General features: G+C 42.5%; 1 protein-coding gene across 4 annotated transcripts in view; it reads left to right on the forward strand.

Annotated features, from left to right (window-relative positions):
* Positions 1–21,619, forward strand: part of LOC125138900 — a 22,267-nt gene extending 648 nt beyond the window's left edge. Inside the window, exons 2-13 of one of the 4 annotated variants that reach the window (XM_047801264.1) lie at positions 1,251–1,339; positions 1,712–1,777; positions 5,229–5,297; positions 6,340–6,480; positions 7,966–8,110; positions 8,220–8,237; positions 8,610–8,654; positions 9,052–9,078; positions 9,258–9,412; positions 10,426–10,494; positions 20,572–20,616; positions 20,715–21,619. In XM_047801264.1, coding sequence (XP_047657220.1) covers positions 1,271–1,339; positions 1,712–1,777; positions 5,229–5,297; positions 6,340–6,480; positions 7,966–8,110; positions 8,220–8,237; positions 8,610–8,654; positions 9,052–9,078; positions 9,258–9,412; positions 10,426–10,494; positions 20,572–20,601 — 834 coding nt within the window. In that variant the 5' untranslated portion in view covers positions 1,251–1,270 and the 3' untranslated portion in view covers positions 20,602–20,616; positions 20,715–21,619. Of the gene's footprint in view, positions 1–1,250; positions 1,340–1,711; positions 1,778–5,228; positions 5,298–6,339; positions 6,481–7,965; positions 8,111–8,219; positions 8,238–8,609; positions 8,655–9,051; positions 9,079–9,257; positions 9,413–10,425; positions 10,495–20,571; positions 20,621–20,714 lie in introns of all 4 variants that reach the window. The other 3 variants (XM_047801263.1, XM_047801266.1, XM_047801265.1) reach the window with 3 other exon arrangements.
* Positions 21,620–27,500: the final 5,881 nt, after the last annotated feature.

Consider the following 27,500-nt stretch of genomic DNA (forward strand, 5'->3'; position numbering starts at 1 on the left):
CTCTCTCCTGTTCGCTCCTCTCTCTCTCCTCTTCTCTCCTGCTTCCTCGCATCTGCTTATCATCACATCTCTCCTCTCTCTCTTACTCTCTCTCTCTCATCTCGTCTCTCTCTCTCTCCATCTCTTTCATCTCATCTGCTCTCTCTTCCTATCTCTCTCTCTCTTCGTCATCTCATCTCAAGCTCTCTGCGTCTGCATCTCTCTCTCTCTCTTTCTCTCTCTCTTTGTGTGTTTGTGTTTGTTTGAAACCTCTACAAACACTAAACAGCGCAATTATTTTGGATTTTGAATGGTTTTCTGCAGGATGTGTGTGTGTGTGTGTGTGTGTGTGTGTGTGTGTGTGTGTGTGTGTGTGTGTGTGTGTGTGTGTTTGTGTGTGTGATGTACAATTGTAATGCTGTTCACAATGATGAGAGAGAGAGAGAGCATTAATTATGAAAAGTGTTTATAATGATTTTTTCCTCTCTAGTGTAGACCTATGACCTACACTACTACTACAGACATACTACAGACATTACCATCTACTAATGGTGCAAACCATAACCATAACCATTGCCATCACACACACACACACACACACACACACACACATGTTTGATGAACTTCAAATTCTAAACCAAACTGGAGGTTTATTGTGTCATCTCTTTATGTGTGTGGATTAGTGATCAATCATCTATTAGAACATTACTGAGATAAGACTCTGATGTTGGTCACCTTCACCACCACACCATGTCCTCATGGAGCTGCTGTAAAAATATACGCACAGAGACATCCTGTAGAACTTTGTAATTGTGGAAAGAAGCATGTACGTTGTGAGTGTGATGGTTGGGGTGCACATATTTTTAGACATATTGTGACACCACAAAGGGAAGCTCTATTTTATAAGTTATGTTAGAGTTATGCATGTGGGGGTGAAGTCTGTCTAAAACAGAGGCACAATGTCTCAGGCTCATGTAAGTCCAGCTCCAGCTAGATGATATAAAAGACTGGCATTGTATATGAGTTTATATTTAAAAATCTTTATGCAAAGCTGTGACATCTGCTCTAAATGCCATGACTGTGTGCGTCTCACTATGTCCATCATAAACCTGTCACTTTCTGTGGAGTCAGTAAGACATGTTTATCTTTTTATGTTATAGTGGTTTAAGATATCAGCTTTATACTCAGACACTAATTACAATGAGATCCGATTACAGCGGTGTGGAGTTTAATGGAGTCTAATTTTCTCTCCTAATGTGATGATGTTTCAGACTCAGAGTAAAATGAGGAAATGAGCTCTGAAAGTCACTACATCAGCATAATGAAGGGGAAACTTCGGACCTTCTGGACTGTGCTGGCTGTGAGTTTAAATATAATAAATAATTCAGGAAATCGTTTTTTATTCACTATAAAGTAACGAAATATAATTTCAGCTTTATCATGATTTTTTTATTTTTTAAATATTTCTAAAGATTTCATTTTATTCCTCATTCTATAGTTTTAATGTTATTGTGATTCATTGTGTATCTACATGAGAGTTTATGTAACACAGTGTTTTAGTCTTAATTATAACGATGATTAAAGTCTTTCCTGTACAAGATGCACACTTTTGTGAATGACACTAATGAGCAGGAACCTAATGCAGTGTGAAAATCCTGCGCTTTTATTCTCTCACATGTGTGTAAACTGTTCTATTCACTGTATCTGCTGTGACATGCTCTTTTTTTCACAGGGAGTTTATCTGACTGCAAGAGTGTGTGACGCTGGATGCATTAAACGCAGCTTTAAAGAACATATTGTAAGTCAAATAATAATAATAATAATAATAATAATAATAATAATAATAATAATAATAATAATAATAAATAGCTAAATAAATAGAGATAAAGAGTCCACACAGATTTTTGGTCATTTCTGGCAGAGAAATGGAACAGTCTGAAATCATCACTGCTTGTAGTGACTCTTGCCAGTGTGTGTTTGTGTGTGTGTGTGTTTGTGTGTGTGTTTGTGTAGTAGTAGTAGCTTTTATTGTCACCGGACTGTACCAGTGAAAGTAGCCATCAATCTGTCCATACATACAATATGACAAAGGGGGACAGGAAGACAGAGGAAAAGAAATACAGCATAACATGAGGGCAGGGAGGTGGAAAATAACAACCCCCGGACTATGTTCCTGTGGGGAGTGTGTGTGGGTACAGAAAAAAACACCTCACCACATGTGTGTGTGTGTGTGTGTGTCTGTGTCTGTCTGTGTGTGTGTGTGTGTGTCTGTGTGTGTGTGTGTGTGTGTGTGTGTGTGTGTGTGTGTGTGTGTGTGTGTGTGTGTGTGTGTGTGTGTGTGTGTCTGTGTGGATGTGTGTGTGTGTGTGTGTGTATGTGTGTGTGTATGTGTGTGTCTGTGTGTGAGTCTGTGTGTGGGTCTGTGTGTGTGTCTGTGTGTGTGTGTGTATGTGTGGGTCTGTGTGTGTGTGTGTGTGTGTGTGTGTGTATGTGTGGGTCTGTGCTGTGCTGTGTGTGTGTGTGTGTGTGTCTGTGTGTGTGTGTTTGTGTGGATGTGTGTGTGTGTGTGTGAGTCTGTGTGTGGGTCTGTGTGTGTGTGTCTGTGTGTGTGGGGGGTCTGTGTGTGTGTGTGGGGGGGGGGAGGGTTTCTGTGTATGGGTCCAGGCTATTTAAAGCAGCCACTTAGGCTGTGTGCAGTGATGTATATGATGTGATATATGATGTATATGTGACCTCCTCATGTGATGTGGTTTTTACTCAGTGCTGCTGCTCAGACATGCAGTTTCTCAGATGTGTGTGTTTTTGTGTAGTTGTTCTCAGATGTGTGTGTTTTTGTGTAGTTGTTCTCAGATGTGTGTGTTTTTGTGTAGTTGTTCTCAGATGTGTGTGTTTTTGTGTAGTTGTTCTCAGATGTGTGTGTTGTACAGAACTCAGACATTTGTTGCTAAACGTGGCTGTAATGTGCCGCAGCTCTGACAGCAGAACGATCATCAGCCACAGCGTTATTTATATTAATAGTCCTGACACATTATTGTATAACCGCTGGTTCACAGGGATGTGTTCAGTACACACTTCCTGTACACGGTGTATCTGACGTGTTCAGTACACACTTCCTGTACACGGTGTATCTGATGTGTTCAGTACACACTTCCTGTACACGGTGTATCTGATGTGTTCAGTACACACTTCCTGTACACGGTGTATCTGACGTGTTCAGTACACACTTCCTGTACACGGTGTATCTGACGTGTTCAGTACACACTTCCTGTACACGGTGTATCTGATGTGTTCAGTACACACTTCCTGTACACGGTGTATCTGACGTGTTCAGTACACACTTCCTGTACACGGTGTATCTGACGTGTTCAGTACACACTTCCTGTACACGGTGTATCTGACGTGTTCAGTACACACTTCCTGTACACGGTGTATCTGACGTGTTCAGTACACACTTCCTGTACACGGTGTATCTGATGTGTTCAGTACACACTTCCTGTACACGGTGTATCTGATGTGTTCAGTACACACTTCCTGTACACGGTGTATCTGATGTGTTCAGTACACACTTCCTGTCATATGTAGAAGGAGTCTCCAGTGTCACTGCTGTATTACAGTCACATCTTCAGGACAGAAGAGTTTACTTTAATTTTGTCTCATTAAGGGGAATAAAACTCATAATGATGTGCTATTAGTGGAAAATTTTTATATATGTTATTTTATAATCCCACACTGGTAAAAATCATGTGTTGGATAAACTTAAAATATTTATGCATCATTTTTGCATCACACTTTTTAAGTAAACCTAACTTGGAAAAAAAAAATACTTAAAATTAACCAGAAAACCGTTGTCAAGAAAAACATTATTTATTTAAAAATATATGTAACGCGATAGAATCTACTCAGTAATTGCAAGTTAACTCCAAATTTAAGCTCATTTATGTTAGAAAAAAGATAATTAATTGAGTTGAACCAGTGTAAAATGTTAACTTACTGTAGATTATCAGCTATTGGTCTGCATACTGCTGCTTTAATGCGTTAACACGGAGCACAAATGCCTAGTGTGGGTCACCATGTGTCACTTCACTAAAATAAATTACACATGTAAATCACACAAAAAGCATTTCACTTTATTTTTTGAAACAGGCTGCAATACAATGGTGAAGCCTAAAACCACACATCATGAATTACACAAATGTGTCACAATAACAAATGAAAGTTCACTTCCAACAGGACACTTCCTTCATGCTGCCCCTTTGCAACACTTTCTTGCTCTGAACTAGAAGGAGAAAAAAACAGTTTTATATTTAGTATATAGGCAATATAGTATAATATAGAATAGGTGAGACATCGCAGTGTCTTACTAACATAGACCTTTTCAGTAAAAGACTGTATATACTAAAATGACCTAATATTACACGGACCAGGGCGGGAACAGAATTATCTTAATGTAAACGTGCCAACGCGATGCGTGGTCATATTCCTCTGAAATAAACAAATTAACCAATAGAACATTCGATGGAGTCACAAAGCTTTAGCAGTCGCACAATCGCATGCACACTCGTTCCTCCTTTAGTACAATAACTTACTTGTACAAACTAGACTTTCATAAGTATTTAAGTAACACATTTATTATTGTTGTAGCTAAATTCGTAGCAATTCTAAAATTCAATTTAAAAAAGTTTCTTTCTTGACCACAAACGCATTAACACAAATAAACGAATGTACGTTAAAACGACAAATCTGACCTCTTTTCAGCATCTTCGCCTCTTTGTGTTTCAGAAAATATCTTCACCCAACACTACAAACAAGTGTTTATTAATGTCAAAACCTCAAAATCAAATATTCTGCTTAGTTAATAGAAAGTTAAACTTACCCCTTAACACCGTCTTCACGTGTGCATCACCAGATGGATCCAGTTTTTTCCAGATTTGCACATCATGTGGCTCGCAGTCATATACTTAACATATTATGTTATATTTACTTAGTAATGGTTGTTCAGACAAGGAATCGTTTTTTACAGTGCAAGGTGTCACCCAGATGTCTGGTTCACCTCCGAATCGCTTATTAGTAATAAATCTCAATGTTATAATTTTATCCTGAATTTATGTAAAGCTGCTTTGTGCCAATGTCCAGTGTTAAAAGTCTATATAATAACCCAAGAGAATTGATCTGATCATGTTAACAGTAACCTCACACCATCACTCACTGTTAGATAACACTTATGGTCTCTGTTACTGTGTGTGTTATAGACTAAAAACCTATTAGTGGATCACTGGTTTCAGATGAAGAATTTCACCCCCACTGGTGAGGAGGTTACGGTAAGAACAAAGAAGTGTTCAGTTCATAACCACTGAGTGTCTAAGTGAATGTGTGTGGGGGGGGGAGAGGGAGAGAGAGAGGGAGGGAGAGGGAGAGAGGGAGGGGGGAGAGAGGGAGGGGGAGAGGGAAAGGGGGAGAGAGGGGTTGGTGGGATGAGAGGGAATGGTAAGGGCGATGTATAGAGAATAAAAGGGAAAAATATATACGGGAAGCTAGAGAGAGAGAGAGAGAGAGAGAGACAGACAGACAGACAGACAGACAGACAGGCAGGCAGAAAAAGAGAAAGAGAAAGTGAGGGATGGAAGGTATAGACAAAGAAGGGATGATTCAGAGCCTGTGTGACCAGTTTTAAGAAGAATGTCTGCATGCAGGAGTTAGAGAGAGAGAGAGAGAGAGAGAGAGAGAGAGAGAGAGAGAGAGAGAGAGAGAGAGATGTGTGAAGGAGAGTGCAGCATCCTTATGAAGAGGAGTTCAAATTTCTGGAGATTTTTTTTTACCCAGGAAATAATAATATAATTCTTTTATCATGATGAGGAACCTCAGCTTTAATCCAGGAAGTCAAGCGAGAGATTTATAAATGTGTTACAACATGAACAGGACTAATGACTGCTGTCGTGAAAGTGAAGATGACTCACGTTCACAAGGTGCAGCAGAGACACAACTCAATTAGTCAATTATTTAATTATTAACAGTTATGAATCATGAGACAAAAGGAGGTCAAATTACAGCAACAAGAGCTACAGAACACCCAGGAGTCAAAATCAGAGGGAAGTAACTGATGACCACAAACACAAAAATGGGGGTGACGTCACAAACAGCCAGAACTGAGTGTAAAACCTCACCCTGGACATGTGACATGAGGATTAAACTATATACCTCAATCTGCCCCTGCCCCATCCATGCCCCTGTCCAATCCCCTGCCCTTGCCCCTTTGCCCTTTTTTTACTTTTCCCTTTTACTTTCAGGACTAATTGAGGTCTGAACTCATAAACATATAAAGTGTAATATAATCATTATCTTTGTGTTTGCTCATTTTTACAGGAACAGCATGAATTCTTCTCTGTACTTAACACCATCTGCTCAAGTCTGATAATGAACAAAGAATTTATCACCTCAGACCCTGATGATGCAGAATCACAGGGAAAAGTCATGTTTACTTACATAGACATGGTCAAAGAACTGGTAGGTGCAGTAACTGTACAACACACACACACACACACACACACACACACACACACACACACACACACACTACAGACCACACATACACAGCCACACACACCACCACACTCACACACACACCACCAGACACCTCCGACTACGAACACCACACATCACACATACACAGCTAACACCCGACACACACACACTACTAGCACACACACACACTACACAGCACCACACACACACACACACACCACACCGACTACCACTCGAGACTACACACACTACACACACGACACACACGCACACACACGACACACACACACACACAAACACTAACACGCACAGCACGACAACACCACTGACACACACACACACACACACACGACTAACAGCACACACACGAACGACACGACACGACGACATTCACCCACACCTCATCCACACACACACCACGAACACACACCTCACACATTATTCACACACACACGCACCCACGCATCACGACACACTCACACACTTCACACACACAGCGACACACGCACGACACAATCACACACGCACACACACACAACACCACTCACGCACACACGAGCACCTCACCCACACACCACACACACACACCACACCACCACTCACCACACTCACACCACACCACACCCGCCTCACACACACACCACATGCACACACACACCCCACACCACACCCACTCACCACGCACACACACCACCCTCACACATCCCGCACACACACCACTCAGCCACCACACCACACACACCCACCACACACCACACTCCACACACACTCCGACAACACACACACAACACACACTACCACTCACACACACACCACACCACCACACCACACCCTCACTCCCACACACCACCACAACACACGCCACACACACCACCACGCACTCTCACACACACCACACACACGCACACTCACACACACACACCACCACACCACACTCACCCCACCACCACCACGCACCCCACACCCACCACTCACACACACCCACCACACTCACACACACTCACACACACACCACCACCACACACGCACACCTCACCACTCCACCACACCACACACCACACCCACACCCACTCCCACCGCACCCCACACATCCACACACACCTACACACACACACTCACACACCACCACACCCACACACACACACACACACACACACTCACACACACACCACACACACACGCACCACGCACACACACCACACACACACACACACTCACCACCCACACACACACACACACACTACACAACACAACAAACACACACACACACACACACACACACACACACACACACACACTCACACACACACACACTCACACACACACACACACACACACACACTCACACACACACACACACACACACACACACACACACACACACACACACACACACACACACACACACACACACACACTCACACCTTCTCAGTCAGAAGTCTCTCACTGTCTCCTGTGTGTTTTCAGGTAAATCGCAGTAACTGGACTAATGATGCCACCGTACAGTTTTGTAGTAAATCTTGTTCTGAATCTTATGGCATTAGCTTCATCAACACAACACAGTTTGAGAAAATCTATAAAAAAGTGTGTGTACAGAGCGGAACATTGCCAGGTACAGACTTCCTGTTGACAATAAAAATAACACACAATCGATACACAGGCATAATTAATTAATAACAAAACCCTTTTCTTATTCCCTGTGCATGTCTTTCCTCCATCAGCCTGTCCGTCTCCTCCCGGTGAGTACCCAGTGTTTATCTGCACACTTTACTGTCACTGTATAGCTCGTGTACAACATAATGTTATCTGTGTTTTAGCTTTAGCTGTAAGTGATAATGTAGTGAGGACACTAACTGAGACAAGAGCAGGACAGGAAAGTGAGTGTAAATAGATCTGTGTAAAGAGAGACGCTGAAGGATCATCAGGTCGCAGGTTAAACTGTCGACTTGGTGCTTTCACACCCTATAATAATGTAATTAATATCATACATTTATTTTAAGAATTGGATTATTTCACAATGTGTTATTTGTAATGTGTGAAATGTATTTATTTACACACATATCTAGTTAAATATTTTACTGTTAACTTTATGATTTTCTCTAAACATTCAGACACAACAACAGCGACGATTCAGAGAACCACAATCACTTCTGTGTGTAAGTTTTTTATTTCTCACCTCAGAGTAAATAGTGTCGTTTAAAGACACGCAGCACGTTAACAGTGTGACTTATTGTGTGATTTATTATGAAATGTGTTGAGTTTTTCTGCACCGATACAAGAGAGGGAAGTTTTTATGAAATTCCAAATCTGCCAAATTCTACAGAGTCAGCAAATAAAGAGCTGATGTAAATAAATGATGTAAGGAGATGATGTAAAGAGATGATGTAAGGAGATGATGTAAAGAGATGATGTAAGGAGATGATGTAAAGAGATGATGTAAGGAGATGATGTAAGGAGATGATGTAAAGAGATGATGTAAGGAGATGATGTAAGGAGATGATGTAAAGAGATGTAAACATTGTGTAGAGCTGATTACGTTTCTCTTTTTTACAGCAGAAACGCAGACGTCCAGTGGTGACGGTATTTCATTTCTCTCACCTAGATCTTTAATAAATAAATCTATGAATAAATCCAGATGCAAATTATTTGTGTAGTTTGTAGTGTAGAAAAGTGCTAAATAAATTGAGCACATTATAGAAAGAAATTTGATGGACTGATAAATAGATAAGATTACATTTACTTCATTTTATTTCTTTTAGGAAATGCTTCAGGATATGCCAAAACATGTGATGACCTGACGTCATGCCCGATAGTGTCAGCAGTGGTGTTTATCATCGCCGTGATCATCATCATCATCGCCGTCATTATCGTTTTCTTCTTCACACGCAGCAACAAAAACAACAATAACGAACAGGTAATTTAATCTGGGGTTTAAGTGAGAGTTTGTTCTTCAGAGACAGTGTGATGCACCTCGATATGAGACACATGATTGACAGGGGAGTGAGTGTATGTCCCTCCCTCCTGACAGCGCGGCTCTTCCTGCTCCCACACCGAACACCGTGACATTCAGTCTCACAGGCACTTTCCAGTTGTGCCACTCAGCAGCACAGTGATGTCATTGTGGTGTCATTATGATGTCACGGTGATGTCACTGTTTGATTGTGATGTGTTGATTTGCACAGTCTAAAGTTTGATTTCTGTTGAAGCCAGTAAAAATCTGTTATGTGAAAATCCTTTTAGCCAGAATTTCACAGGACGTCCCGGTTTATGTCAACAAAGCAAAAGACAATGTTTATTAAAAACTGACAGAAAAAGAACCAATAACATTAGTAAATATAACTAGAGAGGGTCTGCGTTGGACAATGAAACTGAAACAACTGGACTACAACTATAATTTGTGCTCTTTTGAGCTCTGATATGTCTCTTGTTATGTTGTGTGGATTTCAGTATTTTATGTACATCTGTGTTATTGCTCTGCTCATTTATCCTGCACAATCTGCTCTTACATGTGGAATGAAGTGAAAATCAGATCCCAGGCTGCACAGATATAAGCGTGAAACCTCCAATGCCATAACGGACAGGGTTTCGGTTTCATTGTCCATCTGCTATATAGACTGAAGATTGATCTGAGAACAAGCAACAGAAGCTCGAGTAAGCAAATAGGAATGACTGAATGTGTGAGAGGAAAGACATCCGTGACAACAATGTGTACCTGTTCAGGTCTAAACCCTCAGCTGATTATTTATGTGTTTGTTGATGTTCATTATTGTTTCAGCTCCACCTCTCTGTGTGCTGATGGAATTAGAGCTTTAGAGATTTATCACAAACCTCACGCTGTGTTTAACTGAGTTTCTGAGTTTTACAGCAGTTATTTTTATCTGCACATTCATATCATGTAGAGTGAAACTGTACATTTATCATTTTCAGGCATCTATTAATCAGGAGTCAACACATCTACAGGATCTACACATCATAAACACAGATTTTATCAGCCAGGTATCAGCCTTTATGCAGAGTGACTCTTATTTTATCTCATTTTTTATACAACTGAGCAATTGATGGTTAAGAGCCTTGCTCAGGGGCCCAGCAGTGGCACTATTAAATGTTACGACCCAATTATGGATCTTGGGGTATTTAGGGAAGTAACACTCAAAAAGATTTATTCCCAGGAGTATGTGTGTTAAATGGAGGTAGGCGAGACAACAACTTCAATCAATAAGTTTTTTTCAATCGCTAACAAGCACTTACCTGCACTTAAAGGTAAACTCTTAACACAGACACACCTACAAAACACATTCGGCCAAATTGATCATTTTCCTCTCAAAAACACATTTTGTTAAATATATACTAACTCTCCATTTCAAAACACAACACATCTTTCTCTGCACACACTAAATCTGACTCAAAATGAAATGATTCTGTCGAAGAATAACACTTTTCACTTTACAGGGTAGATGCAGTAATCAAAGTACAGCAGGTTTCCAATACTAGCTGTTGTTGCCATTAGAAACTGCTTAGACTTTCAGGTAACATGCTGTATGTCCACATGTACAGTAAAGTTCACATTCAAATTCATTTTGTCTTTACTGTTTACTAAAGGAGGTTCAGTAGAAACAATATAATAGAACAGAAAGTTTTACAGTATTGCTTACAGTGAACAGAATATCATATATAAGAGCATTCTGAAAAACAAAACACAAAAAGCCCAGACAAGGGGGGGGGGGACTAAAAATAGCACAAAATTAATGTATCTAATCCCTGCGATCTTCAGGGTTGGGCCACATGTTTTTGTCAACATCACAGCTGATATCATCCAAGGCGATGCACCTGGGGTTGACCTTAACCCTAACCCTAACCCTAACCCTAACCCTAACCCTAACCCTATGTTTTTGTCAACATCACAGCTGATATCATCCAAGGCGATGCACCTGGGGTTGACCTTAACCCTAACCCTAACCTAACCCTAACCCTAACCTAACCTTAACCCTAACCCTAACCCTAACCTTAACCCTAACCTAACCCTAACCCTACCCCCAACCCTAACCCTAACCTTAACCCTAACCCTAACCTTAACCCTAACCCCAACTCTAAACCTAACCTTAACCCTAACCCTTCAAGGAGGGACATCTGGTCATGTGGCTGATGGTCATAAACCTTCCACCTCCATGCAGAAAGAAATGCAATACTTACCTGTTGGTTTGTTGAAAAATGCGAGTAATGGAGGCAACCTTTACCGCCTCAAATTGGGTTGCACTCTTTCAGCAGCCTCTCTTAATGAGACACTGTGGTTGATTACATGGTCAATGATAGTGGCACAAATTTCATCACTGACTTCTGTTCTTGCAGCCCTTGGAATGCCACCACACATTCTTACACCTCTACCTTGCCCTCTCCTTGGGCCTGCTCCTCTTCCTGCACCTGCACCTCTCACTGCACCTGCACCTCCTACTGCACCTCTCACTGCACCTGCACCTCCTACTGCACCTCTCACTGCACCTCTTACTGCACCTCTCACTGCACCTGCACCTCCTACTGCACCTCTTACTGCACCTCTCACTGCACCTCCTACTGCACCTCTCACTGCTTCTCTTACTGCACCTGCACCTCCTACTGCACCTCTCACTGCACCTCCTACTGCACCTCTCACTGCACCTGCACCTCCTACTGCACCTCTCACTGCACCTCCTACTGCACCTCTCACTGCACCTGCACCTCCTACTGCACCTCTCACTGCACCTCCTACTGCACCTCTCACTGCAGCTGCACCTCCTACTGCACCTCCTACTGCACCTCTCACTGCACCTGCACCTCCTACTGCACCTCTCACTGCACCTCTTACTGCACCTCTCACTGCACCTGCACCTCCTACTGCACCTCTTACTGCACCTCTCACTGCACCTCCTACTGCACCTCTCACTGCTTCTCTTACTGCACCTGCACCTCCTACTGCACCTCTCACTGCACCTCCTACTGCACCTCTCACTGCAGCTGCACCTCCTACTGCATCTCCTACTGCACCTCTCACTGCAGCTGCACCTCCTACTGCACCTCTCACTGCACCTGCACCTCCTACTGCACCTCTCACTGCACATCTCACTGCACCTGCACCTCCTACTGCACCTCTCACTGCACCTGCACCTCCTACTGCATCTCCTACTGCACCTCTCACTGCACCTCCTACTGCACCTCTCACTGCTTCTCTTACTGCACCTGCACCTCCTACTGCACCTCTCACTGCACCACCTACTGCACCTCTCACTGCACCACCTACTGCACCTCTCACTGCACCTCTCACTGCACCTGCACCTCCTACTGCACCTCTCACTGCACCTCCTACTGCACCTCTCACTGCACCTGCACCTCCTACTGCACCTCCTACTGCACCTCTCACTGCACCTGCACCTCCTACTGCACCTCTCACTGCACCTCTCACTGCACCTGCACCTCCCACTGCACCTCCTACTGCACCTCTCACTGCACCTCCTACTGCACCTCTCACTGCTTCTCTTACTGCACCTGCACCTCCTACTGCACCTCTCACTGCACCTCCTACTGCACCTCTCACTGCACCACCTACTGCACCTCTCACTGCACCTCTCATTGCATCTGCACCTCCTACTGCACCTCTCACTGCACCTGCACCTCCTACTGCACCTCCTACTGCACCTCTCACTGCACCTGCACCTCCTACTGCACCTCTCACTGCACCTCCTACTGCACCTCTCACTGCAGCTGCACCTCCTACTGCACCTCCTACTGCACCTCTCACTGCAGCTGCACCTCCTACTGCACCTCTCACTGCACCTGCACCTCCTACTGCACATCTCACTGCACATCTCACTGCACCTGCACCTCCTACTGCATCTCCTACTGCACCTCTCACTGCAGCTGCACCTCCTACTGCACCTCTCACTGCAGCTGCACTGCCTACTGCACCTCTCACTGCACCTCTCACTGCACCTGCACCTCCTACTGCACCTCTCACTGCACCTCTCACTGCACCTCTCACTGCACCTGCACCTCCTACTGCACCTCTCACTGCACCTCTCACTGCACCTCTCACTGCACCTGCACCTCCTACTGCACCTCCTACTGCACCTCTCACTGCACCTCCTACTGCACCTCCTACTGCACCTCCTACTGCACCTCTCCCTGCACCTCTCCCTGGAGCTGGTCTTCTTCCTGGGCCACTTGCTCTTCCTCTTCCACGTCCAGACATTACAGTGTTTGTCTTTTTCTGTTTGTGTTTCCAAAAACATCCTCAAAGTCCTCATTTTATAGTAATAGAAAAACATAACTCCTGCCACTGAGTCTAAGTCAGACTGTAATCAGCTGTAATTGGCCCAATTCACCCAACATAAATCAGCTGTTTGTGAATTATTCAATCGTCTGTTTATTATCAGCTGAGATTTATTGTTTTTGAACTGATATCATTGCAGAAGCAGAAGTTTTTATACTGTATCTAAGGTTTGGAATATTGTTGTTGCTATTGTGGGATGTTGTGTGTTAACATTCATGAATATTACAAGAACAATCCATAATGTTGTTGGGAGGTGCAGTACAGCTTGTCTAAGGAAATGTAAGCATTGTGGAAATGTGTTCACTGATTGCATATTGTGTGAAAACCACATGAAATGTGTGAATGTTCCGGCCACAAAAGCCTGATGCTGTGCTAATGGTGTTTGTACAAATGCTTGTTAGCGACTGAAAAAAACTGTAATTATCATGAGTGACAAAATATATATATTTACAAAGAAGGTGAAACTATATAAAATATGTAAAAGTCAATGAACGAACTGAAAGGTGGGGGGGGGGGGTGGTGCTAAAGGAAAGAAAGGAACAAAACAAACAACACTAATTTGGTTTGACCCACAAACCTGACTAACAACACAAAATGTGTAAACCAAAACACAAACCGTACCGGGGGGGGGCGCTCACACCTAAACTAGTGTGTCTAATACATAGGTAAGTTATCCTACATGTGCACAGTGTCATATACATGTGTCATGTGACCTCTTACCTGTCCACTTCTCCCCTTTAACTGGAAAACAAGTCACAATATTCACAAACGGTGACAGGACAGAAGAGCGCAAACTCACAAACACTCGGCTTTTAGACAAAGGGTGACAATGATGATTGAGATGCTCAGGAGTTGAACTCACAACCTTCCTATTGGTAGTCCAGCACCTTAACCTCTAGACTCTCACATCCCCACACTAGGCTCGCTCTCACACCCCCACACTAGACTCTCACATCCCCACACTAGACTCTCACATCCCCACACTACGCTCTCACATCCCCAAACTAGGCTCACTCTCACATCCCCACACTAGACTCTCACATCCCCACACTAGACTCTCACATCCCCACACTAGACTCTCACATCCCCACACTAGGCTCTCACATCCCCACACTAGACTCTCACATCCCCACACTAGGCTCTCACATCCCCACACTAGACTCTCACATCCCCACACTAGGCTCGCTCTCACATCCCCACACTAGACTCTCACATCCCCACACTAGACTCTCACATCCCCACACTAGACTCTCACATCCCCACACTAGGCTCGCTCTCACATCCCCACACTGGACTCTCACATCCCCACACTGGACTCTCACATCCCCACACTAGACTCTCACATCCCCACATTAGACTCTCACATCCCCACACTAGACTCTCACATCCCCACACTAGGCTCTCACATCCCCACACTAGGCTCTCACATCCCCACACTAGGCTCTCACATCCCCACACTAGGCTCTCACATCCCCACACTAGACTCTCACATCCCCACACTAGACTCTCACATCCCCACACTAGGCTCTCACATCCCCACACTAGGCTCTCACATCCCCACACTAGGCTCTCACATCCCCACACTAGACTCTCACATCCCCACACTAGACTCTCACATCCCCACACTAGACTCTCACATCCCCACACTAGGCTCTCACATCCCCACACTAGACTCTCACATCCCCACACTAGGCTCTCACATCCCCACACTAGGCTCTCACATCCCCACACTAGACTCTCACACCGCCACACTAGGCTCTCACATCCCCACACTAGACTCTCACATCCCCACACTAGGCTCTCACACCCCCACACTAGACTCTCACATCCCCACACTAGACTCTCACATCCCCACACTAGGCTCTCACATCCCCACACTAGACTCTCACATCCCCACACTAGACTCTCACATCCCCACACTAGGCTCTCACATCCCCACACTAGACTCTCACATCCCCACACTAGGCTCTCACATCCCCACACTAGGCTCTCACATCCCCACACTAGGCTCTCACATCCCCACACTAGTCTCTCACATCCCCACACTAGACTCTCACATCCCCACACTAGACTCTCACATCCCCACACTAGACTCTCACATCCCCACACTAGACTCTCACATCCCCACACTAGACTCTCACATCCCCACACTAGACTCTCACACCCCCACACTAGGCTCTCACATCCCCACACTAGACTCTCACATCCCCACACTAGACTCTCACATCCCCACACTAGTCTCTCACATCCCCACACTAGACTCTCACATCCCCACACTAGACTCTCACATCCCCACACTAGGCTCTCACATCCCCACACTAGGCTCTCACATCCCCACACTAGACTCTCACATCCCAACACTAGACTGGCACATCCCCCACACTAGACTCTCACATCCCCACACTTAGGCTCTCACATCCCCACACTAGACTCTCACATCCCCCACACTAGGCTCGCTCTCACATCTCCACACTAGACTCTCACATCCCCACACTAGACTCTCACATCCCCACACTAGACTCTCACATCCCCACACTAGGCTCGCTCTCACATCCCCACACTAGACTCTCACATCCCCACACTAGACTCTCACATCCCCACACTAGACTCTCACATCCCCACACTAGACTCTCACATCCCCACACTAGACTCTCACATCCCCACACTAGACTCTCACATCCCCACACTAGACTCTCACATCCCCACACTAGACTCTCACATCCCCACACTAGACTCTCACATCCCCACACTACGCTCTCACATCCCCACACTAGACTCTCACATCCCCACACTAGACTCTCACATCCCCACACTAGACTCTCACATCCCCACACTAGACTCTCACATCCCCACACTAGACTCTCACATCCCCACACTAGACTCTCACATCCCCACACTAGACTCTCACATCCCCACACTAGACTCTCACATCCCCACACTAGTAGCCCCACAGATGTCAGTTTATTACCTTTTAGTTCACTGTTTTCCTTCTGCACGTCTATATTATAATTATTTCTGGAGAATCTCAGGGATTTTAGACAGAATTTCCTCTCAGTAATTTTACAGTCTGTAAAACTTACTCCATATTTTTACCTTTTATATAAAATGAGCAGGAGAAAAAACTCCAGGTAATGTTTATCCTGTCACAAGTGACATGTTGCGTAAGACTGTGGTTCTATCCTGTGGGAGAAAGAGATTCTGTGCTAATTCTTCTGTTTAAAATACACACACACAAACGCACGCCACACACACCACATCACACACACACAAAACACAAAACTCACACACACACACACAAACGATACTGAACAAAAAAATAAAAAATATATAATAAACACACAAAAACAACCAACAAAAACCATACAATGCAAACCAAATCAACAATACACAAACACTACACTTACAGTAAAAACAAAAAACACTACACACTACCCGACACACAAACAAAAAAAAAACACACACACACACACACACAAACACACAAAAAAAAAAACAAACACACACACACACAAAAAACAAACACACACAAAAAACAAACAGACACACACACACACCACACAAACAAACACACAAACAACACACCCCACAACACACACACAACACACAAAACACACACATCACACAGACACAAACAACACACACACACACAACAACAGACACACACAAACACACACACACATACACACACACAGACACACACACCACACACACATACACACACCACACACACACCACACACACACAAACAAACACACACACCACACACACACACACCAAACAAACACACAAACACACACACCACACACACAAACACAAACACACACACCACACACACACACAAACACCACACAAACACACACACACTACACACCACACACACCACACGCAACACACACACCACACACAACACACACACCACACACACCACACACAACAGACACAATACACACAATACACACAACACACACACTACACACAACACACACACTACACACAACACACACACAACACACACACACCACACACAAACAAACACACCACACAAACAAACACACACACCACACACACACAAACACACACACCCCACACAAAACAAACACACACAAACAAACACACACCACACCCAAACAAACAAACAAACACACACAAACAAACACACACCACACCACACACAAACAAACACACACACACCACACACAAACAAACAAACACCACACAAAACAAACACACACACACACACAACACACACACACCACACAAACACACCACACACCACACAAACACACACACAGTAGAGACACCACACACACAAACACACACACAGGAGAGACACCACACAAACACAGGAGATACACCACACACACAGACAAACACACACTGACACACACACACAGACACACACTCACACACACACACCACACACACACACACACACACACACCAGACACACACAGACAGACACACCACAGACACACACAAACAAACACACACACACACAAAACAAACACACACCACAAACAAACAGACACACACACACACCACACAAACAAACACACACCACACACAAACACAAACAAACACACACACCACACACAAACACACAAACAAACACACACACCACACACAAACACAAACACCACCACAGACACACACACAGACACAACACACACACACACCACACACACACAACACACACAGACACACACAGACACACACACACACAGACACACATACAGACACAACACACCACACAAACACACACCAGACACACACACACACACACACACCAGACACACACATACACACACTAGACACACACACACACACACAGACACACACACACACCAGACACACACACACACATACACCAGACACACACACACACACCAGACACACACACACACACCAGACACACATACACACCACACACACACCACACACCCGCACAATCACCAGACACAAACGCACTCACCAGACACACACACACACACGCACACACACATACGACACACATCACACAACACACAGCATACACACACACATACACACACACACACAGACACACACAACAGACACACAACACACACACACATACACACACAACATACACACACACCCACACACACACCACACACACACACACAACACACACACAGACACACACACACACACACACACACAGACACAAACATACACACACACACAGACACACACAACACACACACCACACACACACACACAAACGACATACACCACAACATACACACAGACAGACAACACACACACCACACAACACACACATACAGACACACACACACACACACACACAGACACCACACATACACACACACACACACAGACACACACACAGACACACAGACAACACACACACAGACACACACAACAGACACACACACACACACACACCACCACAGCACACAACATCACACACACACACAGACCACAGACAGACACACACATACAGACACACACAGACAGGACACACAGACATACACACACACAAGACACCACACACACACACCACACCACTAGACACACACAACGACACACACACACACACACACATGACACACACACACACATACCCACAGAACAGACACACAGCCAGACACACACACACACCACACACCACACTACACACACACACATACATACATACACACATACACACACATACACACACACACACACACACACATACACACACACACACATACACACATACATACACACATACATACACACACACACACACACACACACACACACACATACATACATACACACATACACACACATACACACACACACACATACACACATACATACACACACATACATACATACACACACACACACATGCACACACACATACACACACACACACACACACACACACACACACACACATACACACACACATACACACATACACACACATACACACACACACACACACATACATACACACATACATGCACACCCCCCCATCATACATATATCATACACCACACACACACATACACACTATCACACACACACCACACACACACACACACACACTACAGACACATACATACACACATAACATATCACACACATACATACATACACACACCACACATCTACACAGTACACACACACTATACACACATACAGACACACATACATATCACACACCAACACACACACATACACACACACATACCCACATACACACACTATACACACACCACACATCACACCACACACACCACACCACACACATATCAGTCACACACAACAGACCTACCCACTAGACATACACTGGACTGTCACACATACACACACACATACACACACACATACACACATACACACACATACACACACACACACATACACACATACATACACACATACATACACACACATACATACACACATACATACACCTACTCACACATACACACACACACATACTCACACATACACACACATACATACATACACATACACACATATACACACACATACACACACACATACACATACACACACATACACACACATACACACACACACACACACATACACATGTCTGGAAATCTAATTCCATATGAAAGTGACTTCACTCTGAGTTACAGACACCAGGTTAAATAGGAAGTTTATTTTCAGGATGTCACTCTGTCAAATTATGAGAAGAGTTTCAATTAAATCTTCATGTCATGTGTCTGTGGCTCTAAGTGTTATTGTGTCTTTCTTCCTGTTAGGAGCCGAATAATGAGAGACCTGAAGAGTAGTGAAGATACTTCAGTGTAGGTGAGCTATTTTCTTATGGAGATGATTAACAGCACAGACTCTGTGAATGAAAATTATTTGTTCATTAACTAATCTGTTGTGTTTCTACGTTTAGGGTAATTTGCTGGATGCATCATGAATAAACCAGCAGTCTACTGAGTGTTGGACATAACTGCAGTGTGCAGTGAAGGGGATTAAAGTAAAATCACTGTATTAATGGCAGCTGAATTATGGACTGGAGCAGTAAATATTTAAATAAGTGACTCTACCTGAAGGAGGACACTGTAGTAAGGGAAAGATACGTGTGTGGAATACTGAAGACAATCTCAAAGAAATACTTTGGCTACAAACAGAGACTGTTGGTCCTAAGCATCCTGGAGAAGAAACATGCGACCTGCTTCATTATTTAATAACTAAGTGAACTATAAACAATATTTTCTAATATATTTAACTTAATTGCATGTTTATTGTTCGCATCACCACACCTACACATTCCACTCAGATATCAACAAGCTGCAGCTAATGAGATGCACACAGTTCTGTTCCATTCATAAGCTAATATACTGTGTATATATAAATGTATATATGTGTGTGTGTGTGTGTGTGTGTGTGAGTGTGTGTGTGTGTGTGTGTGTGTGTGTGTGTGTGTGAGTGTGTGTGTGAGTGTGTGAGAGAGAGAGAGAGAGAAATGATGTTGCAGTTGTAAATTAACATAGAAAAGAGATAAAGAAACATTTCACCTTTTCAACAAAATCCCAATCTCCATTTTAACATTAAAGCTGTTAAATGTTCTAACATCTGGATCTGATGATATTGTGTGATGCAGTAAGTCTTTGTTTTCATGTGGTTTGTTTTCTCTGTTTCACACTTTGGAAACTTCACTGAATGTTCAGTAATTTAAAAATTTACTAATTTTATATGTTTTAAATAAAATGTCAAACTAAAGACACATGAGACTCCGTGCACAGGGCCAGAAACCTGAAAAAGTCTTACATTAAAAATAAACTAAATAATACATAATTTTATTGTTATATTTTTTATTATTATTTAATAATAATATATATTAATATTATTTTATTATTTTTATAATTTTATTGTTGTTTTATTATATAACAATTTAATATATAATTTAATATTTAATATATTTAAAAAATAAAGTTTTATGGTTGAGAACAGAATTTCCTCATTTGTACATTTTGTCAAGGATTTTCCCCATAAACAAAACTATAACCTGCAATTAAGTCTTATTGTGTGTTTACTTTGTTGTGTGTGTTTACTTTGATGTGTGTGTTTACATTGTTGTGTGTTTACATTGTTGTGTGTGTTTACATTGTTGTGTGTGTTTACATTGTTGTGTGTTTACATTGTTGTGTGTGTTTACTTTGATGTGTGTGTTTACATTGATGTGTGTTTACATTGTTGTGTGTGTTTATATTGATGTGTGTGTTTACATTGTTGTGTGCTTACATTGTTGTGTGTTTACATTGTTGTGTATGTTTACTTTGATGTGTGTGCTTACATTGTTGTGCGTGTTTACATTGTTGTGTGTGTTTACATTGTTGTGTGTGTTTACATTGTTGTGTGTGTTTACATTGTTGTGTGCTTACATTGTTGTGTGTTTACATTGTTGTGTGTTTACATTGTTGTGTGTGTTTACATTGTTGTGTGTGTTTACATTGTTGTGTGCTTACATTGTTGTGTGTTTACATTGTTGTGTGTGTTTACATTGTTGTGTGTGTTTACATTGTTGTGTGTGTTTACATTGTTGTGTGTTTACATTGTTGTGTGTGTTTACATTGTTGTGTGTGTTTACATTGTTGTGTGTGTTTACATTGTTGTGTGCTTACATTGTTCTGTGCTTACATTGTTGTGTGTTTACATTGTTGTGTGTGTTTACATTGTTGTGTGTGTTTACATTGTTGTGTGCTTACATTGTTGTGTGTTTACATTGTTGTGTGTTTACATTGTTGTGTGCTTACATTGTTGTGTGTGTTTACATTGTTGTGTGTGTTTACATTGTTGTGTGCTTACATTGTTGTGTGTTTACATTGTTGTGTGTTTACATTGTTCTGTGCTTACATTGTTGTGTGTTTACATTGTTGTGTGCTTACATCGTTGTGTGTTTACATCATTGTGTGTGTTTACTTTGATGTGTTTGTTTGCATCATTGTGTGTGTTTATATTGATGTGTGTGTTTACATTGTTGTGTGTGTTTATATTGATGTGTGTGTTTACATTGTTGTGTGTGTTTATATTGATGTGTGTGTTTACATTGTTGTGTGTGTTTACATTGATGTGTGTGTTTACATTGTTGTGTGTTTACATTGATTGTGTTTACATTGATGTGTGTGTTTACATTGTTGTGTGTGTTTACATTGATGTGTATGTTTACTTTGATGTGTGTGTTTATATTGATGTGTGTTCACATTGTTGTGTGTGTTTACATTGATGTGTGTGTTTACATTGTTGTGTATGTTTACTTTGATGTGTGTGTTTACATTGTTGTGTGTGTTTACATTGATGTGTGTGTTTTTGTTGTCGTGTGTGTTTATGTGTTGTGTGTGTTTATGTTGATATGTGTGATTACCTGGTGTGTGTTTACATGTTGTATGTTTACCTTGTTGTGTGTAATTATGTTGATGTTTGGGTTTCTGTGTTGTGTGTGTTTACATTGATGTGTGTTTACATTGTTGTGTGTTTACGATGATGTGTGTTTACAGGTGTGTTCATGTTGATGTGTGTGTTTACGTTGTTGTGTGTTTATGCTGATGTGTGTGTTTACATTGTTGTGTGTTTACGATGATGTGTGTTTACAGGTGTGTTTATGTTGATGTGTGTGTTTACGTTGTTGTGTGTTTATGCTGATGTGTGTGTTTACATTGTTGTTTGGGTTTGCATTGATGTGTGTGTTTACATTGTTGTGTGTTTATGTTGTGTGTGTTTACATTGATGTGTGTTTACATTGATGTGTGTGTTTACATTGTTGTGTGTTTACATTGTTGTGTGTGTTTGCATTGTGTGTGTTTATGTTATTGTGTGATTACGTTGTTGTGTGTGTTTATATTGTTGTGTGTGTTTATGATATGTGTGTTTATGTTGTTGTGTGTGTTTATGATGTGTGTGTTTACATTGTTGTGTGTGTTTATATTGTTGTGTGTGTTTATGATGTGTGTGTTTACATTGTTGTGTGTGTTTATATTGTTGTGTGTTTATGATGTGTGTGTTTATGTTGTTGTGTGTGTTTATGATGTGTGTGTTTACATTGTTGTGTGATTGTTGTTGCTATGGTTTGCTCTCACTGTTCTTGTGCAGTGTGTGTTTGCTCTTCTGCTTGTTTTGATTTGATCGTGATGAAGGTTTGTGGGTTGTACAGCTGTGTGTGTCAGTAAAGTGTGTAACCTGCGCTTGTGTCCATCTCACACTCATGTACAGGTTTGTTGTGTTGTGATTAATAATTAATAATTCAGATTCATGTCTCAGTGTAAACTTTTTACATTTATTATTTTAATAACATTCCAAAGTCCAACAGCAGGCTAGAGAACAATCACACCAGCAGTGCTGGGGCAGGACCAACATCCCAACATGCCCCCATACACCCCCCCCCCCCAACATGCAGACAAAAGTCCTGCTCGTGGACTCTAAATATATATAAATATATATATAAATATAAGCTCTATAATATAAATATACACACTCTTCACACCCCCAGTGTCACCCATATGAGGATGGGTTCCCCCTTGAGTCCGGTTCCTCTCAAGGTTTCTTCCTTTACCAATTTAAGGCAGTTTTTCCTTGCCACTGCTGCCTGAGTCATCTCAGACTTGCTCATAGGGGAATAAATACATACACACTGTGAACTATATACATCTAATAATAATCTAGAATTTTTATTCTGTTAATTCTTATTTCTTTTATTATTCGTTATTTCCTTTATCATTAATTATGTTTACCTTCTGCTCTGTGTTTATGTTCTGTAAAGCTGCTTTGAGACAATGTCTATTGTAAAAAGCGCTATACAAATAAACTTGTGTTGAATTAAGCTAGATATTATTTAAATTATTTACTATACTAATTATTCCGCATACCCGAATATTCAAGTGCAGAAACTGCCCTCAACTTTACTGCCCAGAAATGTGACAAACGCTTCCTGACCCCCTGCATCACTCTCATAAAGACAACTGCATTGTGGATGACCACACACACACACCCCTCACACACCCCTCACACACACTCTTCACCCCACACACCCCTCACACACACTCTTCACACAACACAACCCTCACACCCTCTTCACCCCACATACCCCACACACACACCCTTCACCTCACACACACTCTTCACCCCACATACCCCTCAAACACTCTTCACCCCACATACCCCTCAAACACTCTTCACCCCACATACCCCTCAAACACTCTTCACCCCACATACCCCTCACAGACTCTTCACCCCACAAACCCCTCACACACACTCTTCACCCCACATACCCCTCAAACACTCTTCACCCGACACACACACACACACACACACACACACACACACACACACACACACACACACACACACACACACTCTTCACCCCACACACCCCTCACTCACTCTTCACCCCTCAAACACTTCCTCACCCGAAGAACACACACAATCTTCACCCCACACACCCCTCACACACACTCTTCACCCCACACACCCCTCACACACACTCTTCACCCCACACACCCCTCACATACTCTTCAACCCACACAATCCTCACACACACTCTTCACCCTCCTGCCGTCTGGAAAAAGGTACCGAAGCATTCGGGCCTCACAACCAGACTGTGTAACAGTTTCTTCTCACAAGTCATCAGACTCCTTAATAACTAAACTGTACTGTACTGCACACTGTTTTTTGCCCTTTGCACATTCTGTCTCACATTTCAGTCCTTTGCTGTTTTTCACTCATTACAATACCTCATGTAATGAGACAGAGAGAGAGACAGAGAGAGACAGAGAGACAGAGAGAGAGAGAGAGACAGAGAGAGAGACAGAGAGAGAGAGAGAGAGAGAGAGAGAGAGAGAGACAGAGACAGAGAGAGAGATTAGAAGCTTCATGATCATCTGTTGTTTCACTACAATGTGGTCCATGTGTTCTGCTCTTTTCCTTTCGTTTTTTTATTTATTTATTTATCGTGACAAATGGTGTTTCTCAGTCACGTGATTTCAGAGAAACCCAGTACTTGTTTCTGCTTCTCCGCCATGTGGATGAAGATTACTGTCTGCTCTGAACATCATATTTATGTCATTTCATCGTGACATAGTGTGTCAATCACTGTGTGTGATTTCACATGTTAATGTGTTTCAGATGCTCCAGGTCTGACTCAGATGTGCACAAAATCTGAAGTACAGCACAAATAATGCTGTAAATGTGAATAATCCCTTCAGTGACACAGAAATAAATGTGTTCAAATTATAGATTTATAATGGTATATATACACACCAATATCTATTTATTCCACATTATCTACATATATATAGATACCACGAATTTAATTATATAGTGTTTATGGCTTATTTCTATTTGTGTGTGTGTGTGTGTGTGTGTGTGTGTGTGTGTGTGTGTGTGTGTGTGTGTGTGTGTGTGTGTGTTTAATGCCCCTTTTCCACCGAGGCAGTTTGAGTGCTGGTTCGAAGCCTAATTTAGAACCAGTTCTTTCTTTTTTGACAGCCAAAGCATCGGCTCTGAACCAGGAAAAGTGGTACTTAAAGGTGGGGTCTCCGTTGTTTGAGAAATGGCTTCAGAAAACTGCATCGGGCCGCCAAACAAAACACTGAACTGAGGGAGCAGGAAGTCGGCCACATATTCACAGGTCAGAGTTTCCCGAGTCAATAACTCCTGAGCTAAACGCTGTTACTACACAAAACGCGGTTGTAGCTGCCTCTCTACATTACTACGATAGAAAAGAGGTGTTATTTGTGTAGTAACAGCGTTTAGCTCAGGAGTTATTGACTCGGGAAACTCCAACCTGTGAATATGTGGCCAACTTCCTGCTCCTTCAGTTCTCTCCAGCGCTGGAAAGCTGATCCTATATTAACACGTCCTACTTCTTGTCCTTATCGTAAGTCTTTCTTCTTTCTTTCTTTGTTTTTATCCTCCATGTTGATGTTAAAACTGCTTTCTGCTAATGTCACACACGCGCACTGAACACTGTCTCTGCCCGTATCGACAAGACCCGCCCCTTTCTGCTCATTGGCTACACGTTTGTTTTGTTTTTTGTTTTGTTTGGCAGCCCAACGCAGTTTTCTGAAGCGATTCTCAAACATCGGAGACCTCACCTTTAAGAACCGCTTGCGTTAGGGCCTGTGGGCGGGGCTACTGTTTGCACCAACACTAAGTACACATGATAGAAGGTAGCTACATGCTAAGGCTAACTTTATTTCTGTGTTAATGATAAAATAATGTTAAGTACTTTCTCGATCACGACCTCCGTTTATACAGATTACATGGAGCTGCACGTAAACGTTTGATTCGCCGCGTTTGGGTGTTAATGTAGGTTCACAAAGCCATGAGCATTAACAGTAAAGCAACATCCGCCATCGTTGTTGTTGTGTTTGTGTTTGTCGCTGCTGCGCTAACGTTGCTAGGAAATGTGTGTACAGTGACGTCACACAAAAAAAAAACAAGCCTCGTTATCTTTTATGCAATTCCAAAGATCATGGTGGTTTAAAAGTGTTGAGTTATGATGCTTTAAACAATGTATTTAAAATAAATGGGCTTATTCAATATTAAGACAGTATTTGGAACTCCTTTCCCAATTATGTATTCAAGCAATTGGGTGACCTCTCATTTTTATTAAAGTGTAATTATTCAATCGATAAAATTGTGAAATTTCATGAACAAGCTTTAATGGCGTGGACACTGGCCT

This window comes from Tachysurus fulvidraco, chromosome 15, assembly GCF_022655615.1.
Source record: "Tachysurus fulvidraco isolate hzauxx_2018 chromosome 15, HZAU_PFXX_2.0, whole genome shotgun sequence".
In the NCBI taxonomy this organism is placed as follows: domain Eukaryota; kingdom Metazoa; phylum Chordata; class Actinopteri; order Siluriformes; family Bagridae; genus Tachysurus; species Tachysurus fulvidraco.